Raw genomic sequence first — 26356 nt, forward strand, 5'->3', positions numbered from 1 at the left:
TCATTTAGCTTGCTGATGTGAACGTATACTGAGGCTCAAGGTCTAGTGGAAGTAGGCTTGTCCACCCTTTTGGACCCATTTGGTTCTAATCAGTTTATGTCATGTCCTCGGGCTATGTCATTCTTTCAAAGGTTGTTCCCTGCCTCCTTCCCTCCTGTTTCAATATAATAATAACATAATAATTAAACAAGTTTTAATATTATAATGATATAATAATCAACATATAATCATTAGGTCAAAATAGTTCCTTGTGGGAATTCCCTGGTGGTCCAGTGGTTAGGACTCCGTGCTTTCACTGCATAAGTTCGTTCCCTGGTCGGGGATTCCACAAGCTGCTCAGCGTGGCCAAAAATAAAAACAAACAAACAACAACAACAACAAATTAGTTCCTTATGTTTTTCTTTCTTTCTTTCTTTCCTTTTTGGCTGTGCTGTGCAGCTTGCAGGATCTTAGCTCCCCAACTGGAGATTGAACCTGGGCCACTCAGTGAAAGCCTGGAATCCTAACCACTAGGCCACCAGGGAACTTCCTTCATATTTTTAAATCTTTAATAACTGGCATCTGTTTTTTGATATGGCAAGATGTTGGGGCCCAGGGTGGGCCACCCCAAAATGTGCCTCAATGGTGTATTGATTATTTTGAATTAAAGCTACTTAAGAAACAGCCAATGCAAGGGGGACACTTTGACCCTCCTTTTCTATCTCCTGAAACCAGGAAATAAATCTTTCATGTGAAAGGTTCATTCCACGCATCTGGAGTAGAAGGACAACCCTTATGGCCAGAGATGGCAAATTCGGGTGAGATGCCTGTATAAACCTTACTACTTCTTTAATTTACTACCCCAAGCTCAAATTCTGTTTAGATTCTTCACTAATTGAGCACCCGAAGCCTAAGTTTCTTTGTCCTGCCAATTCCTCGCAAATCTTTTTTCTTTGTCTAAAAAGTATAAAAGCTGCCTGCCTTGTCCCCTTCTTAGGTCCCTGTGAAACCTCCATGTGCTCGAGTTAAAATTTCTTTCTTTTTCTCCTGTCGTTGCCTAACCAAACTTGGGTCTGCTCACCTGAGCACAGCTGCCAATCTACTGACCAATCTACTGACACCAGGTTGTGGTGAAGGAAAATCCGGCATTTATTGTAAAGGCACCAATACAAAGAGGATGGAATCCTCATGCTCAGAATCGTCGAACTCCCTGATAGTTCTGGGGGAGAAGTTTTCACAGGCAGAATTTGGGGTGAGGGCTGCAGGGTGTGTGAATTTCTTCTGATTGGTTGGTGGTGAGATAACAGGGTGGTGCTCCAGGAATCCAGTGCTCAGCCTGAAGTTACCATCCTCCACCTGGGTGGGGGCCTTAGTTCCTGCAGAAGAACTCAAAGATATTATTATATATGTTCCTTGAGGAGGAACCAGGACCCTGCCCCAAGGCTGCACTACTGTTTCTTGACTGCCCCTCCCTGTTTCTGCATTCCTTCCCTTCCCTAATTAGCAACTGTTTGAATCTGCCCTTTGGAACTCAGGGAAGGTCAAGGAGGCTGAATGATGACTATTTTCTACAAACAAGAACCAGGGACACAGAAGGGACTTGTACCCAGGAGGGGCCCATAGGGTCCTGCTCCACTTTAACTCCACATCAGTTCCCCAGACCACAGTGTTGCTTCAGCCTTACTGGCAGGACTCCAACATGCTCACAAAAATAGCTTTTGATTTAAGCCGTTTTCAACTGCGAAGAGGAAGACATCTTAGGTTCCAACATATGTGGCCCGCACAACTGTAGCTTTTACCTTAAAACTGTGAGAGATAGTGTTACCAAATTCAAGTTCGTGTGCCCGATGCACAGGGAGGCCAAAGTGAAACGTCAGCGTTTTGGAAGAGAGAAAGTTTTACCGCAGTGTCAAGCAAGGAGAAAGGGTGGCTCATGTGCAAAAAAAAAAAAACAAACAACTCCCCAATGGTTTTCAGGGAGAAGTTTTTAATAGGCAAAATTTGGGGTGAGGGCTGCAGGGTGTGTGACTTTCTTCTGATTGGTTGGTGGTGAGGTAACAGGGTGGGGTCCAGGAATCTTGCACTTAGCCTGAAGTTACCATCCTTCACCTGAGTGGGGGCCTGAGTTCCTGCAGAAGAACTCAAAAATATTGTTATATATATTCCTTCAGAAGGAACCAGGATCCTGCTTTAATCTCTGCACTATTATTTCTTGATTGCTCCTGCTTTTCTTCTGCATTCCCTTACTTCTCTGATTAGCAACTATGTGAATCTGCCTTTTGGTACTGAAGGAAGGTCTAGGAGGCTGAAGCCTATTTACTATAAACAAGAAGGGGGACAATAGAAAGGATCTGTACCCGGTAGGGCCCGAAAGTGTCCTGCTCTGTTTCAACAGTAACTTAAAGTAAGCAGGAAGCAACAGGGCTGCACAGAAGAAACAGACAAGCACTTCCAAATCCTGACAACCCAGAGGCACTGAAAGCGAAACCCTGGCCCCGCCCCTGCTTTGGCCCCACCCCTGCTTTGGGCCCGCCCAAGCCCGGCCTCTTTTACGTCTCTACGTTCCCGCCCAGCCCAGGCCCCGCTTCCAAGTTGCCCCGCCTCTTCCCTTGGTGCTCTTGCGCAGTTTCCTGCAGACCCCGGAAGCGGTTACCGCGGAGCGAAGGTCGCCCTACGGGATCGTGAGTGTCATCTTTCTTGTTTAAACCTGCGCTTTGCGTTACCCCGTCCTCCATACCTTGGTCTGAGGGTATATTGGGATCTTAAAATCCTGGCACTCCTCTTCCACCCAAAGTAAATGCAGACGTCACCAGTGAGAGGTGGGAGGGGGAGGGGTGGGAATGGGGAGGTGCCGCTTCTCCTTGTTTTTGAAATGCGCGAGCTGCACGCCCCTCAGACTCGCCCACTCGGCCCCTGGAGAGCAGCGACAACTGCCCCGCTTCAGAAGAGGCCGCGTCCTCTTTATGATCCTGGGATTCTGGAGAGTCCGCCCCGTTTCCTAAACACACCCAGTTCCCTTCACTTCGCACACTCCTCAGCCGGGTCTTTACGCTCCCCAGGCCTCCTCTTGTTGGTCACCGCCTCTTCTCACCTTAAGTTGGGGGAAGAGCCTAAGAAAGGGCCTTTCTTGAGTCACCCAGAGTTTTTCTGTCCCGAATTCTACCCCACTGGATAATGTGCTCTATTAATGTGGAATTAATAGGCGGGCATCTAATCCCATCTGTTGACAAAAAAAAAAAAAAAAAAAAACCACCACCTAGAAGTTGAGAATTATGTTTTATTTGGCAGACAGATCTGAGGACTTAAGCCCAGAAGACAGCCTCTCAGATGGCTCTGAGGGACCGCTCCCAAGAGGTAAGGGAGGAGCCAGGGTATATAGGAGTTTTGCAACAAAAACCAGGTAGTTAGAACATCAAGAGATGAGTTAATTTAAGAAAACCAGACATCTCCAGTTAATGAATTTAGTGCTTTTCTGCGTATGGGAAGATGAGAGTCTGGGCTCACTGAAGTAATTCCTTTGGCACGCACGTTAGCTATCTAGGGCTGGCGTCCTGCTTTTGTCCACCCTGAATCCCCTTAGGGAGTACAGTCGGGGTGGCTGCGGTGGCTCTTGGCTTGATGGCCGCAGCGTCCTTTGTTTAGTGGTATGGCAGGAGACATTCTTCATCCATACAGCCGATTCCTGGGTGAATGAGGCACAGACCCACCGAGAGAATGAGGAAAATGAGAAGAATGAGGAAGAGCCGTAAATAGATGGCAAAGTGAAGGATAGAGGGATGAGCTCGCCAAGAGACAGAGTTACTGCCCTCAAAAATAGAACAGCCAGTTATTTTACCAGCAGAATGGGTTTATTAAGGAATTGCAATACATGACAGGCAGACGGTAGCAAAACACCATAGGCAGGTCCAACAAGTCAAGGAGAGGAATGTTGCTTTATAGAGGAAAAGGAGGAAGTTGGGAGTGGTTGTTTTGAACAAAAGTCCCTTGAAGGGAAGCGGAGAGTTTGGAGTTGGCTAGATTCCCATTGGCTGGGTTTGTTGCGCGGCAGCGAGGAGAATAATTCATTTTTTTCTTTTCTTTTTTTTTTTTTTGAGAATAATTCTTGTTTGAGATCTGTAATTGATGTCTTCCTGTTGGCGTTTGTAATTGACTTGTAGTGCCCGAGGGCTTTCCCTTAAAGCCTCCAGATTGATGAGGTTTCCCTTATTCTGTTTCACAGAGTGAAAGAATAAGCTGAGAAAGTAGCAGGGGGAGAAAAGAAGATACAGATTATTTAGAGTGTGTGTGGAGGGTCCTCCAGGGAGATGAAGGGGAGCAAATAGGGAGAGGAGGCCCTTGATCAGCAAGAAGAGCCGTGGATAATAAAGGGGGATGTGGGGCATTTTACCCAGAGTGGGGAAAAAGGATAAAAGAGTTGGGCAAACAGCAACTTTGAGCTGGTACAGAAAGAAGGGGCAACGGGAGACAAGAGGAGCAGAGCAAGCCGGGGGTGCCAGAGGGTGGGGACGTGTCAGGTGTAACAGGAAAAGAGCAAACGTAACAGAGAGCAAAGATGGGGGAAAAGAAAGAGGCAGAAATACATGAAGATTTGAGACTATCCAGGGAGACTGGGCAGAAAGAGCAACAAGAGGGGAAACAAGTTGCCAGAATGGAGTAGAACCGGTGTGAGAGGAGGAATAAGACAGAAAAGGGGAGAAACGGCAGGACAGGGGAGGAGACCAAAATGAGCAGAAACCTAAGAGGGAAACACAGAACAGCCAACAGAAATAATGAGAGAGGGAAACAGGGAGCTGTGAAGAGAGGGAGCCAGATGAGTGGTGAGTTGACCGGATGTGGGTGATGAAGTGGCGAGATATATTTATTTGTGACTTCTAATATAATGCATTGAAAACGTGGTTAAAATATGCATGAAAATGACATTCGCAAAACTCCTTTCTAAAAGGCTTGTGCATTTTGTTATTATTTGTATCAGAAGATAACTTCCATTTGCAATTGACGGAGCAGTGATTTGACTCGGTTGTGGGTCACCCTATTCCCTTTTCCCAGCATGGGGTAGAGGGTCAGGGAGATGAGAAGGAGGGCAAGAAATGACGTCACTATGTGGTGCCCTTTGTTTTTGGCTGCACCTCGCAGCTTTTGGGATCTTAGTTCCCCGACCAGGGATCAAACCCATGTCCTCTGCAGTGAAAGCGCAGAGTCCTAACCACTGGACTGCCAAGGAATTCCCTACGTGGTGCCTTTTTATTTTATTTTTTTTTTAAAGCTTTAATTTATTTATTTTTGGCCGCACCACACAGCATGTGGGATATTATTTCCCCAACTGGGGATCGAACCCGTGCCCCCCGCATTGGAAGCGTGGAGTCTTAACCACTAGAACACCAGGGAAGTCCCCATGGTGCCTTTTTAAAGGAACACTAAAAGTACTGTTTTTCAAAATGGATTTACTTTTTTCTTCCTAATTCCTTTACAGTTAATACATTGCTTTTTTTGAAGCTTGAAAGAAATCTTCGTTTATTCAGTTTACACTTTTCTATAAATAATTTTTAACTTCTGACATAAGCTCTGGCGGCCTTCTATAGCACCTCATGGCATTCTTTTCAAAGTATGATATATTTTCATTTAAAAAAATTTGACTACGTAATTCATTAGATTTTCTTTTTCTTCAATTTTTACACTATTTCCCTTTTAAATTGTGTCCAGTACAGAGGCCTGCAGGCGCTCTGCTCTTTGTTAGAAACATTCTTTGGACTCTAGTAAATAAATTTAGTTTCTTCCAATGTATACTTTGGTAGGGATGTCAATGATCTTTTGTCTTAACAGTCTAAACCTAGTTTAACGTAGTTTAAAATTCCATTTTTAAAATTTTTATGTGACCTATTAAAATAGTGAGCTGTGAGCTACCAAGTAGATGTTTCCCTCAAGTCCCTCTTGTCCACTCTCTGCAAATGTTGAAGGATGGTCGGGATTGACCTGGAACCTTCTTCCAAAAGAGCCCAGCAGTTCATGATGGAGAAATTTGCTCAGAGCTTATTTCTGTAGGTGACCCTCTAGCAGTGCTGTCAGCAGCAATTGCTATGTTCAGAATTATGTATTTTGTAAATGTTTTACTGTGATTTTTCTGGAAAAGAGGAGTTCATTGCTTGAGATCAATGTGACCAAACCTTGAAATAGAAGTTTCCTTTGCTCAGGCATGTGAAAGATGGTACTGGAATTTTTTTTTTTTTTAAGATTTTTGGATGTGGACCATTTTTAAAGTCTTTATTGAATTTGTTACAGTATTGCTTCTGTTTTATGATTTGTTTTTTTGGCCACGAGGCATGTGAGATCCCAACTCCCCGACTAGGGATCGAACCTGCACCCCCTGCGTTGGAAGGTGAAGTCTTAACCACTGGACTGCCAGGGAAGTCCCGGAATTTTTTTTTTTTTTTAAAGGTCAAAGTGCTATGGTGGGTGATGGGGGAAAGAAAGGTTTTTTTGTTTTATTTATTTATTTATTTATTTATTTTTGGCTGTGTTGGGTCTTCGTTTCTGAGCGAGGGCTTTCTCTAGTTGCGGCGAGCGGGGGCCACTCTTCATCGCGGTGCGTGGGCCTCTCACTGTTGCGGCCTCTCCCGTTGCGGAGCACAGGCTCCAGACGCGCAGGCTCAGCAGTTGTGGCTCACGGGCCCAGTTGCTCCGCGGCATGTGGAATCCTCCCAGACCAGGACTCGAACCAGTGACCCCTGCATCGGCAGGCGGATTCTCGACCACTGAGCCACCAGGGAAGCCCAGTCCCGGAATTTTTAAGGGAGATCGATAAGGCTCAACTCTGCCCACTGGCCCCTCCAGGCCACCTTTTCAGAATTCAGTTCCGTCTGGTTCTGCTCACTCAGCTCAGACCTTCTCAGGGTAACCTGATGAAATGACCCCCTCTCCGGGGCCCAGTGAGCCCACCTCAACGAGGAGATGATGGGCTAAAGCAGCAACTCTGAATCTGAGTGATACCACCCCCTGAAACGGTTAGTAAGATTCAGTGTGTGTCTGCATGTGGCAGTTCTTGGATGGAGTGCCCAGTTGCCATGAGAATTCTTTTAATGGGTCCTAATCCTCCAGAATGAGGGCGGAGGGGGGAAGGCTGGAAGCAGGGGCGTGGGCTCAGACAGCGAGCCCATCTGTAGCGGGCTTATCCCTGCCTTAGCATTGTCAGGGGTAAGTCTGTGGGTAAATCGTGCCGCTACCTGGCATTGAATCCTCCGTTAGCTCTCCTCATCCTCAGCACAAAATCCCGACTCCTCCCTGTGGCTGCTCAGCCCTGTGTCATCAGGGCCCTGCCAGTGTCTCCAGCCTCGTCCTGGGAGCTGACCCTGTTCTCATGGTTCACTCTGCCCCAGTCACATTTGCTGTTTCTCTGGTCCCAGACACCAAAACCGTTTCTGTCTTAAGTCCCTGCTCTCACCCTGAATCGTCCTGGCTCTGGCCCTTTCTCCTCCTTTAGGTCTAGGCTTAGAGATGTGTTGCCACCCCTCCAGGCCATTCATGTCAGGTTCCCTTCACCAGTCAGTATCTGTCACGTTAGCGCTGGTTTTATTGTCTCCAGACCAGTCACTCATATCAGAAATGCTCTTCTCTGTTGATTATTTTCAGTCATTCCCATTTCCTCTCCATTGGAGGGCATAGAGACTGTCTTGCTTACAGAACGGCTGCCGCCTCTTACATAGGGGTTGGGCTTCGGCGCTAGGGCTGTGGGTTGGGCTGAGTACTCCTCAGCATAGATCAAGAGGCAGGGATGGGGATGGGTGGCATTTTGCTTCGGGAAATTTCAACACCAGTTAATCTAAACCTCCTGTGGTTCCTTATTTTACTCAGAAAGGAGCAAATCCCTGAGTACCTGGTGTCCTCACCCAGTGTGCTGAGGTGTCCCCACGTTCGGCCTGCTGTGTCATTGTCTTACTTTAACCCCCAGGTCTTCCAGGCTGCGTGTCACCAGGGACCAGTTACCGTCTTGGGCAGGAGTTTTGCCTTCCACCAGGTCACCTTCTTAGAGTCAGGGACCCTAATTTCCCTTCAACAAGGGTGGGGAGAAGGTCAGGAACCTAAGGGGGCATGAAAGAGGCACCTGCTTAAGAGGTAGGGACTCTTGTAAGTTGCTGTGAGTGGGAGAAGACGAGACAATGGTAGCCTCTTCGAAGAGATCTGGGGCTTCTCTCTCTCCCTGTGATGTCCTCACTGAATTCACTACAGCCAATTTTCAGCTGTGGGTTTGTTTTTTGTTTTTGTTTTTGGTCACAGCCCTCGGCTTGTGGGATCTTAGTTCTCGACCGACCAGGCATCGAACCCGGGCCCTCGGCAGTGAGAGCTCAGAGCCCTAACCACTGGACCACCAGGGAATTCCCTCAACTGTTTTTAAACCGGAATGCGTGTTGTCCCTGGTTGCGGGCAGGTGTTCCCAACAGGGCTCACTTCTTGGCCTCCATACTGAAGGCCCAGTGTCCTTCTGTTTGCAGTTTGCATGCAGTACTGCACTGTCTGTGCCCAGAGGTCCCTGTGACTTTCAGTCCAGTTTGCTCATGTGGAGGCGGAGTAGAAAAGGGAGGAAGCAGAGGGGAGCCCATAGGCATCTCCAGAAGGGCCGTGGAAGCTAGAGCGGGCCTCTAGATAAGCCCAATGAATAGTGTGTGCACCTGTCCCAAGTGTGTTTGCGGGATTAAAGGGGTGTGTGGAAGCGTTGGCAAGGGAGTCTAAGATCTGCGAAGAGCACGTGGAAATGGGTTAATGGGTAGTTACGGGGCTGCGTTTTGGGGTGCCGCTGTCTTAAGTCAGGTTCCCCGGGACACAGGTGCCAAGACTGAGATTTGCATATGTGGGTTTAACGGGGAAACTCATGGGCACACTTGAGGAATGACGGAAGTGGAATTCGGCCGAGAGAAACGATATGCTGCAACGTTAGAACCAAGGCCTGAGCTGAGCCCATAGGGAGCTGTGGGTGCAGGAGGATGGGTGCCTTGGTCCTGAGGGGCTGGATCTAGCGGGCGCCCCCCCAGCACCCACTCCACACGGTGACTTCCGTGGGGTTTGCAGGAATCACTGCCCAACCCAGAGGATTTATAGGGAACGTCTCAGAGCATATTTGGGGGGTACCTTTGGTATCTGGGGTTATTTTGAGTCGCAGGCTAAAAGGTTTCCCCCACATTTTGGAAGACTCACGTGAGAATTCGGAGTGTTTCTGAAAGATGCTGGCATCTCAGTGGGGCATGTGCATCCCTGTAGACATCTCTTTTTCTTTGGTAGATTTTGGTCGTGCCAGTGTTTGGGGTGGAGTCATCATGAATGAAAACATGATGTCTTGTTTCAGCAGGTCCTTGGGTGTCTCTCTGTGTGTTATTCCGTTGTGAATTCATGAGTTATTGGGGCTTGTGGGATTTCATAGCAGGAGCGGGGTTCGTCATGGAGTATCTGGGGAGGCTGTGAGACCCCATGGGAGTTTGTAAGAGCGTCTGATTCCAGAAGGGGAACAGCTCAGCTGGCAGACGGTTTTCATTAGGGAGAACTTACTGGGAGTCCGTAGGCAAAACACTGTAAGAGAGCTTACAAGGGGGCCATGATGTAGGGAAAGATCTGTGAAAAATCAGAGGGCAACGACACCCCAGCGAAACACCTGCAGCAGAAAGACTCATCCTTGGGACTCTTTTTGTTTTGTTTTTTTTGAACTATAGTTGATTTATAGTTGTGTTAGTTTCAGGTATACAGCACAGTGATTCAGTTTTATACATATATGCATAGAATATATATATATATAATATATATATACTTTTTCAGATTCTTTTCCCTTATAGGTTACTACAAAATATAGAGTATAGTTCCCTGTACTATATAGTGGGTCGTTATTGGTCATCTGTTTTATATGCAGTAGTGAATATTTTAATCCCAAACTCCTAATTTATCCCTCCCCCTCCTCTCCCTTTCAGTAACCATAAGTTTGTTTTCTTTGTGGGTCTGTTTGTTTGGTAAATCAGTTCATTTGTATATTTTTCTTTTTTTTTTAGATTCCACATATAATCGATTTCTTTGTTTTTAGATTCCACATATAACCGATATATTTGTCTTTCTCTGTCTGGCTTTACTTCACTTAGTATGAGAATCTCTAGGTCTAGGTCACACTCTCCTTGAAAAGATACAGCCTAGCTTCCTTGCTGCTAGGCCAGTGGGGATTACTCTCCACTGGTCACACATAGCACCACCCCCCCACCCACGCAGAGTCACAGTGCACCTGGGGGAGCAGAGAGGCCAGATGTTCCAAACTCACTTTGCAACAGGGATATATCTTCAGCAAGGAGGAGCACGAGGTCCTGGGTAGGCAGCTGGGGAGAGGATGGGGAATGCTGGCTTTCGGGGGCGACAGCCCTGATAGTGGCAGGGAGACTCGGGAATTGGAGAAGGGGAAGCTCTGTTCATCCTCACTGGGGGACCCTCTCTTCAGCAGTGACTAGTATAGAACAGGGTGAGCTGGTGGGTTCATATTCAGAGAAAGCATATCTTCTTTCCGACCAACACACTTGCCCCCAGCACACCCTTCTCCCTCTCTCTCTGCTCTGTTCTCTAGAACAGTGAAGGTGATGCTTCCGCAGGTGAATGACCTGAGATTGGAAACATGGTTTGTCTGTTTGTGCCTCTCCTGTGTCCCCTCCCTTCAGGCCTTCCACCTTCCTCTCTAATGTTCTGTTCAGACACACCCACTTCCTGCTGTTCAACCCTCAGTTTGCACAATCCCAAGACGCTTGGATTGGGGGCTGTGACCATTTAAGCCAATGTCATAGCAAAGTGAGAATTTGCACACCAGGACCCTTCCTCCATTGAGGAGTCTGGGCAGCCAGGAGGCCTCTTCTCTTTCTGCCGAGGACAGCCTCTTTCTTTGCTAACATGCATCTCTCCTCTCCTCCTGTGGCAGCCACCTGTGGATCAGCTCACTGCGATCCTGGTGGAACTTGCACTTGCCCTTGCCACCTTTTGAGAGGGCGGAGAGTGATTTGAGTGAAGGACTCCCAGCTTGACCACCCTCCTCCTCTGCTCCTGCTCAGCTCCCCCCTCACTTGTGATGAAGGCTAATCAGTCCCCCAGAATGAAGGCCACGCCAGAGGGCATACAAGTAGCGCTTGGTGTGTGTCTGACCTGGCAGTCGTGCCCCAGTTGCCAGCCCCACGCAGTCTCCAGACAGTATGGCATCCTTCCTCCACTGCATCTTCAATTTGCCTGTCTCAGCAGTTGCTTTGGTCGTTTGTTGTTGTCGTTTTTGTATGTGGTTTTTAATTGATGTATAGTTGATTTACAATGTTGTGTTAGTTTCAGGTGTACAGCAAAGTGATTCAATTATTCATATATATATATATTCTCTTTCAGATTCTTTTCTGTTACAGAAAAGAATAACTCTATTCACTATCTTGTACAAGATAGTGAATAGAGTTCCCTGTACTATACAGTACGTCCTTGTTGGTTATCTATTTTAGACATAGTAGTGTGTATATGTTAACCCCAATGTTTTGGTCATTTGTAATGGTGGTATTGTCCATCTTAAACACGCTTCCCAAATTTTTTATTCACTCCTTTCTTCCATCTTTAAAACAAGACATTCTCTATTAACTACATTTCCCTCTCTAGTAAGTACCCCTTTTCTGTGCCCCATTTCAGAGCACAAGGCCCTAAAAACTTGTTTATATTCTTCAGTTCTTCACTTGAACCTTGTCCAATTAAGCTTTCACATCCTCCATGTCACTGACACTTTCTTTTTCAGAGTCACTGATGACCTCCTCGTTTCTTTTTTTTTTAAATTTATTTTATTGAAGTGTAATTGATTTACAATGTTGTGTTAATTTCTGCTGTAGAGCAAAGTGATTCATATATATATATGTATGTGTATATATATATATATACTTTTTCATGTTCTTTTCTGTTATGGTTTAATACAGGATATTGAGTATAGTTCCCCTTGGCAATCACCAGTCTGTTCTCCATGTCCATGATTCTGTTTCTGTTTTGTGGATAAGTTTGTGTCATATTTTATTTATTTATTTATTTATAATTTATTTGTTTATTTTATTTATTTTTGGCTGCATTGGGTGTTTGTTGCTGCGCGCGGGCTTTCTCTGGTTGCGGTGAGCGGGGGCTACTCTTCGTCACAGTACATGGGCTTCTCATTGGAGTGGCTTCTCTTGTTGCAGGGCACGGGCTTTAGGCACGCGGGCTCAGTTGTGGCTTGCGGGCTCTAGAGCACAGGCTCGGTAGCTGTGGTGCACGGGCTTATTTGCTCCACGGCATGTGGGATCTTCCCAGACCAGGGATCGAACCCATGTCCCCTGCATTGGCAGGTGGATTCTTAATCACTGTCCCACCAGGGAAGCCCTTTGTGTCATATTTTAGATTCCACATATAAGTGATATCATATGTTGTCTTTCTCTGACTTACTTCACTCAGCATGACAATCTCTAGGTCCATCCCTGTTACTGCAAATGGCATTATTTCATTCTTTTTTATGGCTGAGTAGTATTCCATTGTGTGTGTGTGTGTGTGTGTGTGTGTGTGTGTGTGTGTACGTACACACCACATCTTCTTTATCCATTCATCTGTCAGTGAACACTTAGGTTGTTTTCATGTCTTGGTTACTGTGAATAATACTGCTATAAACATAGGGGTGCATGTATCTTTTTGACTTGTAGTTTTGTCTGGATATATGCCCAGAAGTGGGATTGCTGGATCATATGACAACTCTATTTTTAGTTTTTGAGAAACCTCGGTACTGTTTTCTGTAGTAGCTGCACCAATTTACATTCCCAGCAACAGTGTATGACCTCGTTTCTAAATCCAGTATTTAACTTCCTGTGCTCATTCGCTTTTCCTGTCAGCAGCAGGTGGCACAGGTCCTCACTCCCTCTTCCTTGAAACACTTTCTTTCCATGGTTTTGAGGACGTCCCACTAACCTTTATAAGCCTATCTACCTATTTGTTTTATTTTCTTCTCCCCTCCCTGTTCACTTCTTAGCTCCCTCTGCTGAATTCCTGACCTCCCTGGTCTCTGAATGTGGGTGCATCCCAGGGCTGAGTCCTGGAACCTCTTCTCTGTCTATACCCGCTGCCTTTCCTCATCATCTCATCATATGGCTTTCAACACCACCTACATGTCTCGCAGTTTATCCTCTCCATCCAGACTTCTGCCTTAAACTCTCAATCCTGTGTCCAGCTGTCTCCTCGACATCTCTGCTGGGGACATCTAACAGGAATCTCCACCTTAATTTGTCCAAAACTGGTCTTGACCTCCCCCAACCCTGTTCCGCCTGCCATCCTCCACATCTCAGTTAAGGGCGACCCTGTGAATATCTCGGCATTGTAAATGCATTACATTATTTGTAAGTGTTTTAATGTATAAGATAAAAGAAATATTAGATGTTTACTTAAAGTGAGAGAAACAATACATAGTTTCTAAAATTCTTTTGAGAGATGGGCGAAAAATGCTTGGAGACCAAGGCCCTTCGTCATCAGCTTCCTCCGGTGCCTCTCTGACCTCCCCTCCCGCCCACCTCCTCACCCTGCTGCAGCCACCCAGCCCTCTTTCCCTCTCCAGGGATGAAGTTTGTACTCTCAGGGCCCTCACGGGGGTGTCTCTCTGCCTAGAACTATCGGACTCAGGAGCCGCAGGTGGCAAACACGCTTCCTCCCCCAGGTCTTTGGTCTGATGTCAGCGTCTGAGTGGAGCCTTCTCTGACCAACCCCCTCCCATTTAACATGCCAGCCACACCCTCACCCCCACCTCTGGTCCATGACACTTGCTTGACGTGTTTTCTTCTGCCCCTTCCCCTTCCACGGCTGGGTCCTGGTGACAGCAATTCACCACGGGTCGAAAAGAGACAGAAAGAAGGTGGGAGATGGGCCCGGCTTGCCTCCTGGCTTCACGTTAGACGAATGAGGCATTTTGCAGATACATGTTTTGTACCCCTCCCCCATCAAAGAGTCTTCGTCAAATTTAGTTGGGTGGGGCATAGCCCCAGAAATGTTTTAAAGTGCCCCCAATGATTCTGATCTGTGTGCTGCACTGAGCACCAGGGCTCTGTATCTTCCCTTTCTGAGGCTGAGATTAGCCCCTGGGAGAGGCAAGGGGATTCTGCTCTGCGTGGGGATGGATCGGGGCTGGTCTGTGACCTGCAGGGGATCGTCGGGTCCAGCTGAGGTGCCCGCTGCTGCTGGGTACATGAGGGCCTCACCAGGAGGGGAGCGAGATCTGAAGAAAGGGTGGGAAACTCACCTGTTGGACTCTGTGTAGGAGTTTATTGCCCCAAATCCCTCCTGGGACAGTGGGCAGTAGAGGACTGTCTGTTCCACATGCTGAGGGCTTCCCTGTGTGTGTGGTGGTGACTCAGGAAGGGGGTGTGTTGATTCTGAGCATTAAACAGTATCTTTTCCACTTTCAGGGTCGACTTGAAAGACTCATATTGCCCGAGGAAGAAGCCCTGAAGAGGAGGAAGAGGAAAGAAAGAGGAGTCTGGAATGGCTCTTTCTCAGGTAAAGTCATATTCTCCGTTGTTTCTTCTGTCTGTCCTTCCTGAAATGCCCTTCTTTGGACTCACTGATCTTGTCTGACTCTGAAGTATCCTGCCTGACACCTGTACAGTCATAGCCACCCGGGGCCTTCCCTCAGGGCCTGTCATCTCCCCTTAGATTCTGTCTCATAATGACCCAGTGACGTGGAACTTGAAGAAGCTCCATTGTGGTCATCAAGAGACAACTCTTATTTCAGTAAATTTAAGTGTGTATATGTGTGTGCATGAGTGCATGGATGCTCAAGCCCATGGTTTTTATAAAATACATATCATTATTTCTAAGTAGGTTAGGTATGGGAATTCCCTGGCGGTCCATTGGTTAAGACTCCACGCTTCCACTGCAGGGGGCACAGGTTCAGTCCCTGGTCGGGGAACCAAGATCCCACAAGCTGCGTGGCGCGGCCAAAAAAATTATAAATAAATAAGTTATATATTATTTAGTTGTTGAAATTATAAGTATTTTTCATTGCATTAACTTTTTTCTACACTATGACATTAATGAGTTAAATAGTTATGAAAAGAGTAACATGTATGTGCGTGTGTGTGCATGTCTTCATGATGACATTTTATGTAGTTCTAGGTTGTTAGCCTTGAACTTGTTTCAGGTTTCCTCAGGGGACCCTCTGTCAATGTACCTTTGATGCTTTTATATGACTTAAATTCTTTAACGTTTAAATTCAGAATCTAAACACCTGGGTTTATATGTTTGTTCTACCATCTTTAGCAATTTGACCTGAGGCAAATTTCTTAGAATGTCTGTGACACAGCTGTCTCTGCCTTAAGATGGAAGGGACCAGACCTTTTTTTTTTTTTAAATTGTTTTAAATTTTATATTGGAGTATAGTTGATTAACAGTGTTGTGTTAGTTTCAGTTGTACAACAAAGTGATTCAGTTATACATATACAGGTATCTGTTCTTTTTCAAATTCTTTTCCCATTTAGGTGATTACAGAGTATTGGGCAGGGTCGCTTGTGCTATACAGTAGGTTCTTGTTGGTTATCTATTTTATTTTATTTTTAAAAATTTATGTGTTTATTTATTTATTTTTGGCTGCGTTGGGTCTTTGTTGCTGTGCATGGGCTTTTCTCTAGTTGCGGCGAGTGGGGGCTACTCTTGGTTGCGGTGCACGGGCTTCTCATTGTGGTGGCCTCTCTTGTTGCAGAGCATGGTCTCTAGGCGTGCGGGCTCAGTAATTGTGGCTCGTGGGCTCTAGAGCGCAGGCTCAGTAGTTGTGGCGCACAGGCTTAGTTGCTCCGCGACATGTGGGATCTTCCTGGACCAGGGCTTGAACCCATGCCCCCTGTATTGGCAGGCGGATTCTCAACCACTGCGCCACCAGGGCAGTCCCTGGTTATCTATTTTAAACATAGCACTGTGTGTATTGTCAATCCCAAGCTCCCAATTTATCCCTCCCCACCCCTGACCAGATCTTTTTATTATGTTTTTTTAAATTTTACTTACTTATATATTTTAAAAGTAATTTTTATTGGCGTATAGTTGATTTACAATGTTGTGTTAGTTTCAGGTGTGCAGCAAAGTGAATCATTTATACATATACATATATCCATTCTTTTTCAGATTCTTTTCCCATATAGGTTATTACAGACTGTTGAGTAAAGTTCCCTGTGCTATACAGTAGGTCCTTGTTGGCTATCTATTTTATATGGAGTAGTGTGTGTATGTTAATCCCAAACTCCTAATTTATCCACACCCCCACATCCCCTTTCCCCTTTGGTAACCGTAAGTTTGTTTTCTATGTCTGTGAGTCTGTTTCTGTTTTGTTTATTTATTTTAATATTTTAATTTTATTGGAATATAGTTGATTTACAATGTTGTGTTACTTTCAGGTGTGCAGAAAAGTGAATCGGTTATACATGTATCCACTCTTTTTTAGATTCTTTTCAAATTTTTAAAAAATTTTTTAAATTAATTTTTTTGGAGTAGAGTTGGTTTACAATGTTGTGTTAGTTTCTACTGTACAGCAAATGAATCAGCTATACATATACATATATCCCCTCTTTCTTGGATTTCCTTCCCATTTAGGTCACCACAGAGCATTAAGTAGAGTTTCCTGTGCTATACAGTATGTTCTCATTAGTTATCTATTTTATAAGTAGTATCAAGAGTGTATATGTGTTAATCCCAATCTCCCAATTCCTCCCACTCCCCCCATTTTCCCCCCTGGTATCCATACATTTATTTTCTACATCTGTGTCCCTATTTCTGCTTTGCAAATAAGATCATCTATACCATTTTTCTAGATTCCAGATATATACAGTAATATATGATACTTATTTTTCTCTTTCTGACTTCACGCTGTATGACAGTCTCTAGGTCCATCCATGTCTCTACAAGTGACCCAATTTCGTTTCTTTTTATGGCTGAGTAATATCCCATTGTATATATGTACCACATCTTCTTTATCCATTCCTCTGTTGATGGACATTTAGGTTGCTTCCATGTCCTGGCCATTGTAAATAGTGCTGCTGTGAACACTGGGGTGCATGTGTCCTTTTGAATTATGGTTTTCTCAGGGTATATGCCCAGTAGTGGGATCGCTGGGTCAGATATTTTTAAATTTGGTATTACGTTATTATACGAGTTAGTACATGCAAAGTATTTAGAGGAATGCGTAGCACATGAGGAGTGTTCAAACACTTTTTGAGATTACTGTTGCTGTCATCACCGTTTCTTTAAAGCCCCTATAGACGTTGTCATCTTTGAAGATGTCATTCCCGCTCTTGTTCCTCTAGACATTAAATATGACTTGGTGTGTGGAGCGTATCTCACATTTCTATACAGATAATCCTGTGTTGACTGTGTGTGTGTGTTTCTTGTATTGTCCACAAAAATGGGAAGTCCACACTGATTTAGAGGCTATCATAACCTCTTATGGAAAAGTGTAGTAAACCAAAATTAGGGACACATCACTTGCTCAAAAATACCGTAAGTGGATCTGCAACAATACTCACTTCAGTCCAATCGATCCTTTCCCCTCTCTCTCCTCTTCTCATTTTGTGTGAAAATAAGGACTCTCCTCATGGCCCGTTGGTGAAATGTGTTTTCATTTCAGACACAGTTGACATTCAAGGATGTGGCCATAGAATTCTCTCAGGAGGAGTGGGAATGCCTGGACCCTGCTCAGAGGGCCTTGTACAGGGACGTGATGTTGGAGACCTACGGGAACCTGCTCTCCCTGGGTGAGGATAACTTCCCTCCAGAATTCGGGACCTGTCCTTGGGTATCTTTGCATTTTCCCTTGTGTGCCTCTTGGGAACCCCTACATTGCCTGCCTGAGATCAAAGCCCTGTTGACTCAGAAATGAACAGCTTCATAATGTAGCATGAGGACTTTGAACTTGTCCTTTCTTCATATGATCTTCCCATTTCATGATCAAGGGTGATTCCAGAGCTTACATATGCATAAAATCTTATGGCAAACTTAAAATATCCAGTTCCCTCTTTTCGACCCCTGTGCTTTTGATTCAGTGCTTCTTGGAAGAGAGCTAGATGTCTGCATATTTTACTACGCTCTGTGCATTCAGAAGGAGACAGTCAGTGGGTGAATTTTTGAAATTGTTTGTTTAGCTTTATTGAGGTATAGTTGTCAAATAAAATTGTAATATATTTAAAGTGTACAACGTGATGATTTGATATACATATACATTGTGAAAGGATTCCCATCAAGTTAATTAACATACGTTACCTCACATACTTTTTTTTTTTTTGGGGAGAACACTTAAGTTCTACTCTCGTAGCACATTTCAGTTTTGTAGTATTATCCACTATATTTATCACGTTTTACATGAAATGTTCAGACCTTATTCATCTTATGATGGAAATTGTGTGCCCTTTTATCAACCTTTCCCCATTTCCATAACCCCCAGCCCCGGGGGTTATGGAATAACACAGTTATTCTACTCTGTGTTTCTATACGTGGTTTCTTCCCTCATCATTGTACTCCCTCCCACTGATTGACTGATTGATGGCTGCGCCGGGTCTCAGTTGCGGCATGTGGGCTCTTTAGTTGCGGCATGCATGCGGGATCTAGTTCCCTGACCAGGGATCGAACCCAGGCCCCCTGCATTGGGAGCGCAGACTCTTACCCGCTGGACCGCCAGGGAAGTCCCTGTGCTCCCTCCCTTTTAGATCTCTTCCTTTTTGCCCCATGTCCTATAGTTAAGAATGGGACAATATTATGCTACTTGCTAAGTCAGTTTCTCTTTTTTCCTCAGTCAACATTTTAAGTGTCCGAATGCATTTATCTTCCCACAGATTGGCAAGTACACACACTGCCCACATGCCCATTACTTCCTAGTCTCTACGCTTATTAACATTTTTTTATTCTCTTTTTTTTAATTGAAGTGTACTTGATTTACAATGTGTTAATTTCTGCTGTTCAGCAGAGTGATTCAGTTATATATACATATATATATATACATATATATATATATATGTATACATACATTCTTTTTCACATTGTTTTCTGTTGTAGTTTTCTTATGACAGGGCCGAAAGTAAGCTCATCACACGAGATGAATTGTGCAGAAGCACAGCAGTAGAGGGCTGCTGCTCGCTCAGGCAATACAGCGCCGTCTGTCCTGCTGTGGTGACTTTTATTTAAGCTTTATCTATGCTTACATCTTAAGACTTGTTTTCTTAACATTCCAGAAATGCCAAAGCAGCAACATAAGCTTTTATTTATTATACAAGCAACAATGGGCTTTCTTGAAGACATGCCGTGCTTCGTCCTTGAGCTCATAAGCAACACACGGACATCTCCTTGTGTTCCCATCATTCTGATTATACTAAAGTAGCACAAGGACGTTTCCTTGTGTTCTGATTATACCGAGGTCATTTCATGGATCAGTGCCCAGAGTATCCAGGACTGCCTGCAGTCCTGGCTTATTCGCCCGCCCTCGGTTTGCCGAGGGGGGGCTCATGGGTCACATCTCCTTTCCATGTCCTCAGTTATTCCACTACATTTTCCATTATGGTTTACCCCAGGTTATTGAATATAGTTCCCTTGCTTATTTTTCAAAACACGTTGTTTGTTTTCTTAGTTTTGAGAGTTCTTTGTATAACCTGGACACAAGTCCATGGTGAGATATCTGTCGTGCACATATTTTCCCCTAGTCTGTAGCTGGTGTTTTCATTTTCTTAACAGTGTCTTTTTTAAAGAACTTTTAAAAAATTGAAGTATAGTTGGGAATTCCCTGAAGGTCCAGTGGTTAGGACTCTGCACTCTCAATGCTGAGGGCCCAGGTTCAATCCCTGGTCGGGGAACTAAGATCTCGCAAGCCGCTTGGCCAAAAAAAAAAAAAAAAATTGAAGTATAGTTGATTTACAGTGTTGTGTTAATTTCTGCTGTACAGCAAAGTGATTCAGTCATACCTACATATACATCCTTTTTTATATTCTTTTCCATTATGATTTATCACACAATATTGAATATAGTTCCCTGTGCTGTACAGTAGGACTTTGTTGTCTGTTCATTCTGTATATAGTAGTTTGCATCTGCTAATCCCAAACTCCCAATCCATATCTCCACTGCTCACCCTTCCTCTTGGCAACCACATGTCTGTTCTCTATGTCTGTGAGTCTGTTCCTGTTTCATTTGTGCTTTTTTTTTTTTTTTTTTTTTGCTGTGTGGCTTGCAGGATCTTAGTTCCCCCACCAGCGATTGAACCCTCACCCTCAGCAGTGAAAGCACAGAGTCCTAACCACTGGACCGCCAGGGAAGTCCCATATGCCAAATTTTAGATTCCACATATGAGTGATGTCACGTGGTGTTTGTCTTTCTCTTTCAAAAAGTCAGTAGTCTTAACGTAAATTTCAGTTCTCGTTTTGTGTTGTTTCTGGAACAGAAGCCTTGCTTTTTTTTGTCTTCAGAAGGATTTGTTGAGAATTTCACAAACAATAGTTTCATATAATTGCGGTTGCTTATTACTTATACCCTGGTTTTATCATAGCTTACTAGAATGTTTTATTTACTAATTTTCTTTTTTTTAATTGAAGTATAGTTGATTTACAATGTTGTGTTAATTACTGCTGTCCAGCAGAGTGACTGAGTTATACCTACACATATATACATTCTTTTCCATATTCTTTTCCATCCTGTTTTGTCACTGTTTGCTAATTTTCATTATGATTTATAGATGATGGCTTTTCAGTGGGTATTATGCAGCATAACTGACTCACATCACTGGTTAGTGTTGCAGAATGGCCATTCTGAGTGAACATAGTTCTATGACTTTTATAACTGGTATTCAGAGAATTACTGTATTTTTATAGCATTGTTTTATTAAACTTCATTTCCACTTCTAAACTGCCATTTATTTATATTACTCATTAGTTAAAATTATGGCTTATTTACCGTTAGAGCACTGTGCTTTAGCATTTATTGGTGCACAATCAATATGCAGTAAATATGTGTAATATCTTTATCTCTTCAAATCTGAAACCGCCATATGTTTTCTGTGAAGTGGTGTGTGCTTTGGGGTCATGGTACAAAAATACCCCTTCTTTCAGGGCTAACATGGGTACACTATGGGTGTTTCAGCCATTGATTGTTTAAAGTAGGCTTCCCTAAAATTAATTTGAAATACATGTAATCACCCTTTCTCTCTTTTTTTTTTTCCTAATTTATTCATTTTTGGCTGCATTGGGTCTTCGTTGCTGCACGTGGGCTTTCTCTAGTTGCGGTGAGCAGGGGCTATTCGTTGCGGTGCGCAGGCTTCTCATTGTGGTGGCTTCTCTTGTTGTGGAGCATGGGCTCTAGGCACGTGGGCTTCAGTAGTTGTGGCACGTGGGCTCAGTAGTTGTGGCTCGCGGGCTCTAGAATGCAGGCTCAGTAGTTGTGGTGCATGGGCTTAGTTGCTCTATGGCATGTGGGATCCTCCTGGACCAGGGATCGAACCGTGTCCCCTGCATTGGCAGGCGGCTTCGTAACCACTGCGCCACCAGGGAAATCCCACCCTTTCTTTATGAAAGAATCTCATTCCCTTTGTGTTCCTAAAAACTGAAGATCATGGTTGCAACGTTTCTTAACTGTTCAAAATATGTAGTACTTCTGATACAATATTATGTTCTTCAATATGAAATATTTCTTTCAAACTGTAATTAATAGGAGACATACGATTCTTTATGTCTTGTAGATGCCTCTCTTAAATGTGTGATCAAGGAATCCGCACCAAAAGAGAACAGTCATACAGGGGAAGTGTTGCAAACAGTGTTGTTGGAAAGACATGAAAGCTGTGAGACTGAGGACTATGGCTATAGGGAAGTCCAGAAAAATGAGCGTGACTTTGAGTACCAGTGGAGAAGTGACAAAAGAAATTACAGAGGAGTGCCTGTCACCCATAAAAAAAATCTCACTGGTAGAAGAGATCAACATCGTAGAAGAGATGAAGGAGAGAAGCCTATTGAAAACAGGCTCGGACTAAGCTTTCAGTCACATCTGGCCGAACTGCAGATATTTCCAACTGAAGGGCCATTGTATGAGTATCATCAAGTTGAGAAGTCTAACAACAGTGGTTCCTCACTGTCAGTACTTCAGAGAATTCTTCCGAGTGTCCAAACCAACATTTTTAATGAATATGGGAATGATTTCTGGCATTCTTCATTACTCACAGAAGACCAGAAAGCATACATTAGGGAAAAACCTTACAAATGTGATGAGTATGACAAAGCAGTTAATCATGGCTCACAACTCACTAACCATCAGGTAATCCACACAGGTGTGAAACCTTACAAATGTAATGTATGTGGCAAAGCCTTTAACCAGAGCTCACATCTCACTAGACATCAAAGAATCCACACAAGAGGGAAACATCACAAGTGTGAGGAATGTGGTAAGGGCTTCAGTTACAGTTCACACCTTCTACGTCATCGCAGAATTCATACCGGAGAGAAACCCTACCAGTGTAGCGAGTGTGACAAAGCCTTTAGTGTGTATTCAAGTCTTATTTATCATCAGGTCGTCCATACTAGAGAGAAACCGTACAAATGTAATGAGTGTGGCAAGGTCTTCAGTCAGAGTTCAAGCCTTACTAATCATCGCAGGATTCATACTGGAGAGAAACCTTACAAATGTAATAAATGTGGCAAAGCCTTTAATCAGAGCTCCCACCTCACTCGACATCAGGTCATGCACACTGGAGAGAAACCCTACAAATGTAGTGAATGTGGGAAGGTCTTCACTCAGAATTCAAGCCTCGTAAGTCATCGGAGAATTCATACTGGGGAGAAGCCATACAAATGCAACGAGTGTGGCAAAGCATTTGGTGTGTATTCAAGTCTTACTTATCATCAGGTCACCCATACTAGAGAGAAACCTTACAAATGTAATGAGTGTGGCAAGGTCTTCAGTCAGAGTTCAAGCCTTCCTAGTCATCGCCGGATTCATACCGGAGAGAAACCTTACAAATGTAATCAGTGCGGCAAATCCTTTATTCATTGCTCAAACTTCAACAGACATAAGAAAATCCACACTGGAGAGAAACCTTACCAATGCAGTGAGTGTGGCAAGGTCTTCACTCAAAACTCAAGCCTCATAAGTCATCGGAGAATTCATGCTAGAGAGTAACCTGACCGATGTAACGAGTGTGGCAAAATAACACAAGTTCAAGCATGGATTGACACCAGAGAGTCCACACTAAAGAGAAATTACATCAGTGTAACATATAGGACAGAGGACTTGTACAGACTTTGCAACTCACTAGACATCAGAATATACATCTTTGATGAAGCCACAAGAATGTAATGTGTGTATAAAGGCTCTTATCTGTAGATCAAAACTACAGAACATCGCAAGATTCCTGCTGGAGAGCAGCTTTACAAATGTAATGAATGTGGGAAGGCTTTTTATTAAACATTCATGGCTTTGATGTCATGAGAGGATTTATACCTGAGAGAAACCAGGGAAATTTTTTTTTTTTTTTTTTTAGGTACGCGGGCCTCTCACTGCTGTGGCCTCTCCCGTTGCGGAGCACAGGCTCTGGACGCGCAGGCCCAGCGGCCATGGCTCACGGGCCCAGCCGCTCCGCAGCATGTGGGATCTTCCCGGACCGGGGCACGAACCCGTGTCCCCTGCGTCAGCAGGCGGACTCTCAACCACTGCGCCACCAGGGAAGCCCAGGGAAATTTACTGAATGTGGAAAGGCCTTTAAGCAACAGTGTCCCCTCAGGATTCACCAAAGAATTCATAATGGAAAGAAGCCTTACAAAAGTAATGAATATTTAAAATTTCTTCAAGACTTTTTGCAACAGAATCCACATCAGAGCATTCACATGAGGAATAACTAAGTCTCAAGTTTAGTCTGAAATGTTGCATACTGCAGAATAAAATTAAAAGTCAAAATATGTTAAAACTTAGGTAGATATGTAGATAGATCCTGAGGATGTTATCCTATGGTTTCTTTTCTGAATCTCTTATAGTTGAAAGTGGTATGGTTTTACATTTCACGTTTAAAGCTATGACCGATTTTGAGCTAATATTTGTACAGGTGTGAGGTTTTGGTGGAGATTCATTTTTTTTTCCTAGTGTGGAAGATCAGTTGATATGGTGTAATTCTTTTCAGATTCTTGCTTCATTCAGGTTTCTTGGTACCTTTGTCAAAACTCAGTTGCAAGTAATTGTGTGGGGCTATTTCTGGGTTCTCTGTTTTGTTCCATCGTTCTGTATGTCTCCCTCCACAAAATCAGTCTTGATTATTTTTTATCTTATTAGAAGTTTTGAATTGAATGAGTGATTCCAACCAGTTTATTCTTCTTCAGATATTTTAGCTATTCTAGTTCCTTTTGCCTTTCCATATAAGTTTTAGAAAAATCTTGTTTGTGCCTATAAAATATCTTGATAGAAAATGCATTAAGCCTGCCTGTCAGTTTGCGATCATTTGACATCATTTCTATGTTAGGCCTTCCAATAAATGGCTGTAGTATGTCTATTTATTTCTCTGATCTTTGGTTTCTTTCACCAGTATTTTATAGATTTCAGCATCAAAATCCCGTCAGCGTTTTGTATGATTAACACATTACTACTTTTTTCTTTTTTGAATAATTGGACATGTTATTTTTAACTTGTTTCCATGTGTTAATTGCTACTATATAGAAATACAATAGATTTTTGAATGTTGACCTTGTATCCTCAGAACTTACTAGTCTCGCTTATTCTAGAGGTATTCGCAGATGACTTGGACTTGTCTGTATATATCATTTCATTAGTTTCCTAATGCAGCTTGTTGACGAAAATACAATTATCTATCAAGAAGAAAAAAAAAAGGGGGGAATTTTATGCACGCCAAATTGAGGACTATCATCCAGGAAGCAGATTCTCCGAAAGCTCTGAGAACTGTTCCAGCTGTTAGAGTTCAAGGTACAGTCATACACATTTTCGAGACAAAGGATCGTGCATCAGAATGACCTACTGATACTTGACATAAAGTTCACCAAGGATACGTAGTCCAGGTGAGTACATACAACGCGAGCAGCAAGTCACCGTGACCCCCTACAGAGTTGGGAAAGAACGCTATTCTTGTACGAAGTTAAATTGCTAGCGTCAAAAGAGGGGAAAACAATTTGACCTCTCCGGTTGGTCGGGCAGGCACTCCCACCTTTGAGGAGCTCTGGTCAATGTGCAATGCAGATGCACACTGCACAGCAGGGAGGGGGGAGGCCCAAACAGAATCCTATGTTAAGTTTTTGCTTGTCTTGCCTTAAAATATAAATTTTGTTTCATCAGGCGTTAAGAAATTATCACAAACTGGGTGGATTAAAACAATAAAATGTATTCTCTTTCAGTTCAGGTCAGACGTCTAAAATGGGTATGTTAACAGAACTGTAACCCTGACATTCCAGGGAGGAATTTATTTCCTTGCACTTTGCAAATTCTGCAGACTGCTTATATGCTTTGCCGCTTCATCCATCGTCAAAGTCAGCCAGGTACCATCTTAATATCTTTTTATCTCCGTCCTTCTTCCACCACAGTAGCAGCTTCTATGTGGCCAAGTCCAACTGCATCCTTCTTATTCAACCCCTTCCGATTATACCATGTCTATTGGATAATCCAGGATAATCTCTCATCTCAAGATCCTTAACACTTGAAGGTTACAGGGGTGAGGATGTGGCTGTCCTTTGGTGGCGGGAGGTGATTGTTCAACCCACCACCACAATGATACCTCCTCCTGATGGATACACTGTTATTATCTTCTTTCTGTTCTTTATCACTTCTATTTCCTTTTATTCCCTTATTTCATTGGCTGTAACTTCTAATTGCATGTTGACTAACAGTGGTAAGCGCGGACATCCTTGTCTTATCCTCAGTCTCTGTGGGGGAAGCATTCAGTCTTGCACCGTTAAGAATGATGTTTGTTGTAGGTAAGCTTTCTTAGGTGTTCTTTATTGAGTTGAGGAAATTTCCCTCTATTCCTGGTTCTCTGAAAGCTTAAACTGAGTGTTGAATGTCGTCAAATGCTTTTTCTGCATCAATTGATAGGATGCTATGATTTTTCCACTGTAATCTGTTGCTACTGTGATTTATGTTGATTGTGTTTTAAACGTTAAAACAGCCTTGCATCCCTCGAGTGAACCCCTTTTGGTCATCGTGTACAGTTCTTTCTATATATTGTTTGTTTGTTTGTTTTAAATATTTATTTATTTGGCTGTACCAGGTCTTAGTTGCGGCACACAGAATCTTCAGTTGCAGCATGTGGGATCTAGTTCCCTGACTAGGGATCGAACCTGGGCCCCCTGAATTGGGAGTTTGGAGTCTTAGCCACTGGACCACCAGGGCAGTCCCTCTTTCTATATATTGCTAA

At 43.8% G+C, this 26356-nt stretch overlaps 1 protein-coding gene, 1 long non-coding RNA gene and 1 other non-coding gene across 3 annotated transcripts; 2 read left to right on the plus strand and 1 right to left on the minus strand.

Moving 5' to 3' along the window:
- Positions 1-1110: 1110 nt before the first annotated feature.
- LOC141277213 (uncharacterized) lies at positions 1111-2989 on the minus strand. Its single transcript, XR_012328243.1, has 2 exons — positions 2717-2989; positions 1111-1355 (listed from the first exon to the last, which is right to left on the minus strand). It is a non-coding gene; the product is annotated as an uncharacterized lncRNA (long non-coding RNA).
- LOC101334717 (uncharacterized) lies at positions 2560-24487 on the plus strand. Its single transcript, XM_073796709.1, has 4 exons — positions 2560-2660; positions 14412-14502; positions 17615-17741; positions 21698-24487. Exons 2-4 carry the CDS (start codon positions 14488-14490, stop codon positions 23125-23127), a joined length of 1572 nt encoding a protein of 523 aa, XP_073652810.1. The 5' UTR covers positions 2560-2660; positions 14412-14487; the 3' UTR covers positions 23128-24487.
- On the plus strand, positions 19754-19826 carry TRNAE-CUC (transfer RNA glutamic acid (anticodon CUC)). The gene has a single exon. It is a non-coding gene; the product is annotated as a tRNA-Glu (tRNA).
- Positions 24488-26356: the final 1869 nt, after the last annotated feature.

This window comes from Tursiops truncatus, chromosome 19, assembly GCF_011762595.2.
Source record: "Tursiops truncatus isolate mTurTru1 chromosome 19, mTurTru1.mat.Y, whole genome shotgun sequence".
Taxonomy (NCBI): Eukaryota; Metazoa; Chordata; class Mammalia; order Artiodactyla; family Delphinidae; genus Tursiops; species Tursiops truncatus.

What these genes read in the sequence shown, in the direction of transcription:
- LOC101334717 (XM_073796709.1), top strand. An exon ending in CGGGAACCTGCTCTCCCTGG is followed by an intron (nt 17,742 to 21,697) that starts GTGAGGATAACT and finishes TATGTCTTGTAG; the next exon opens with ATGCCTCTCTTAAATGTGTG.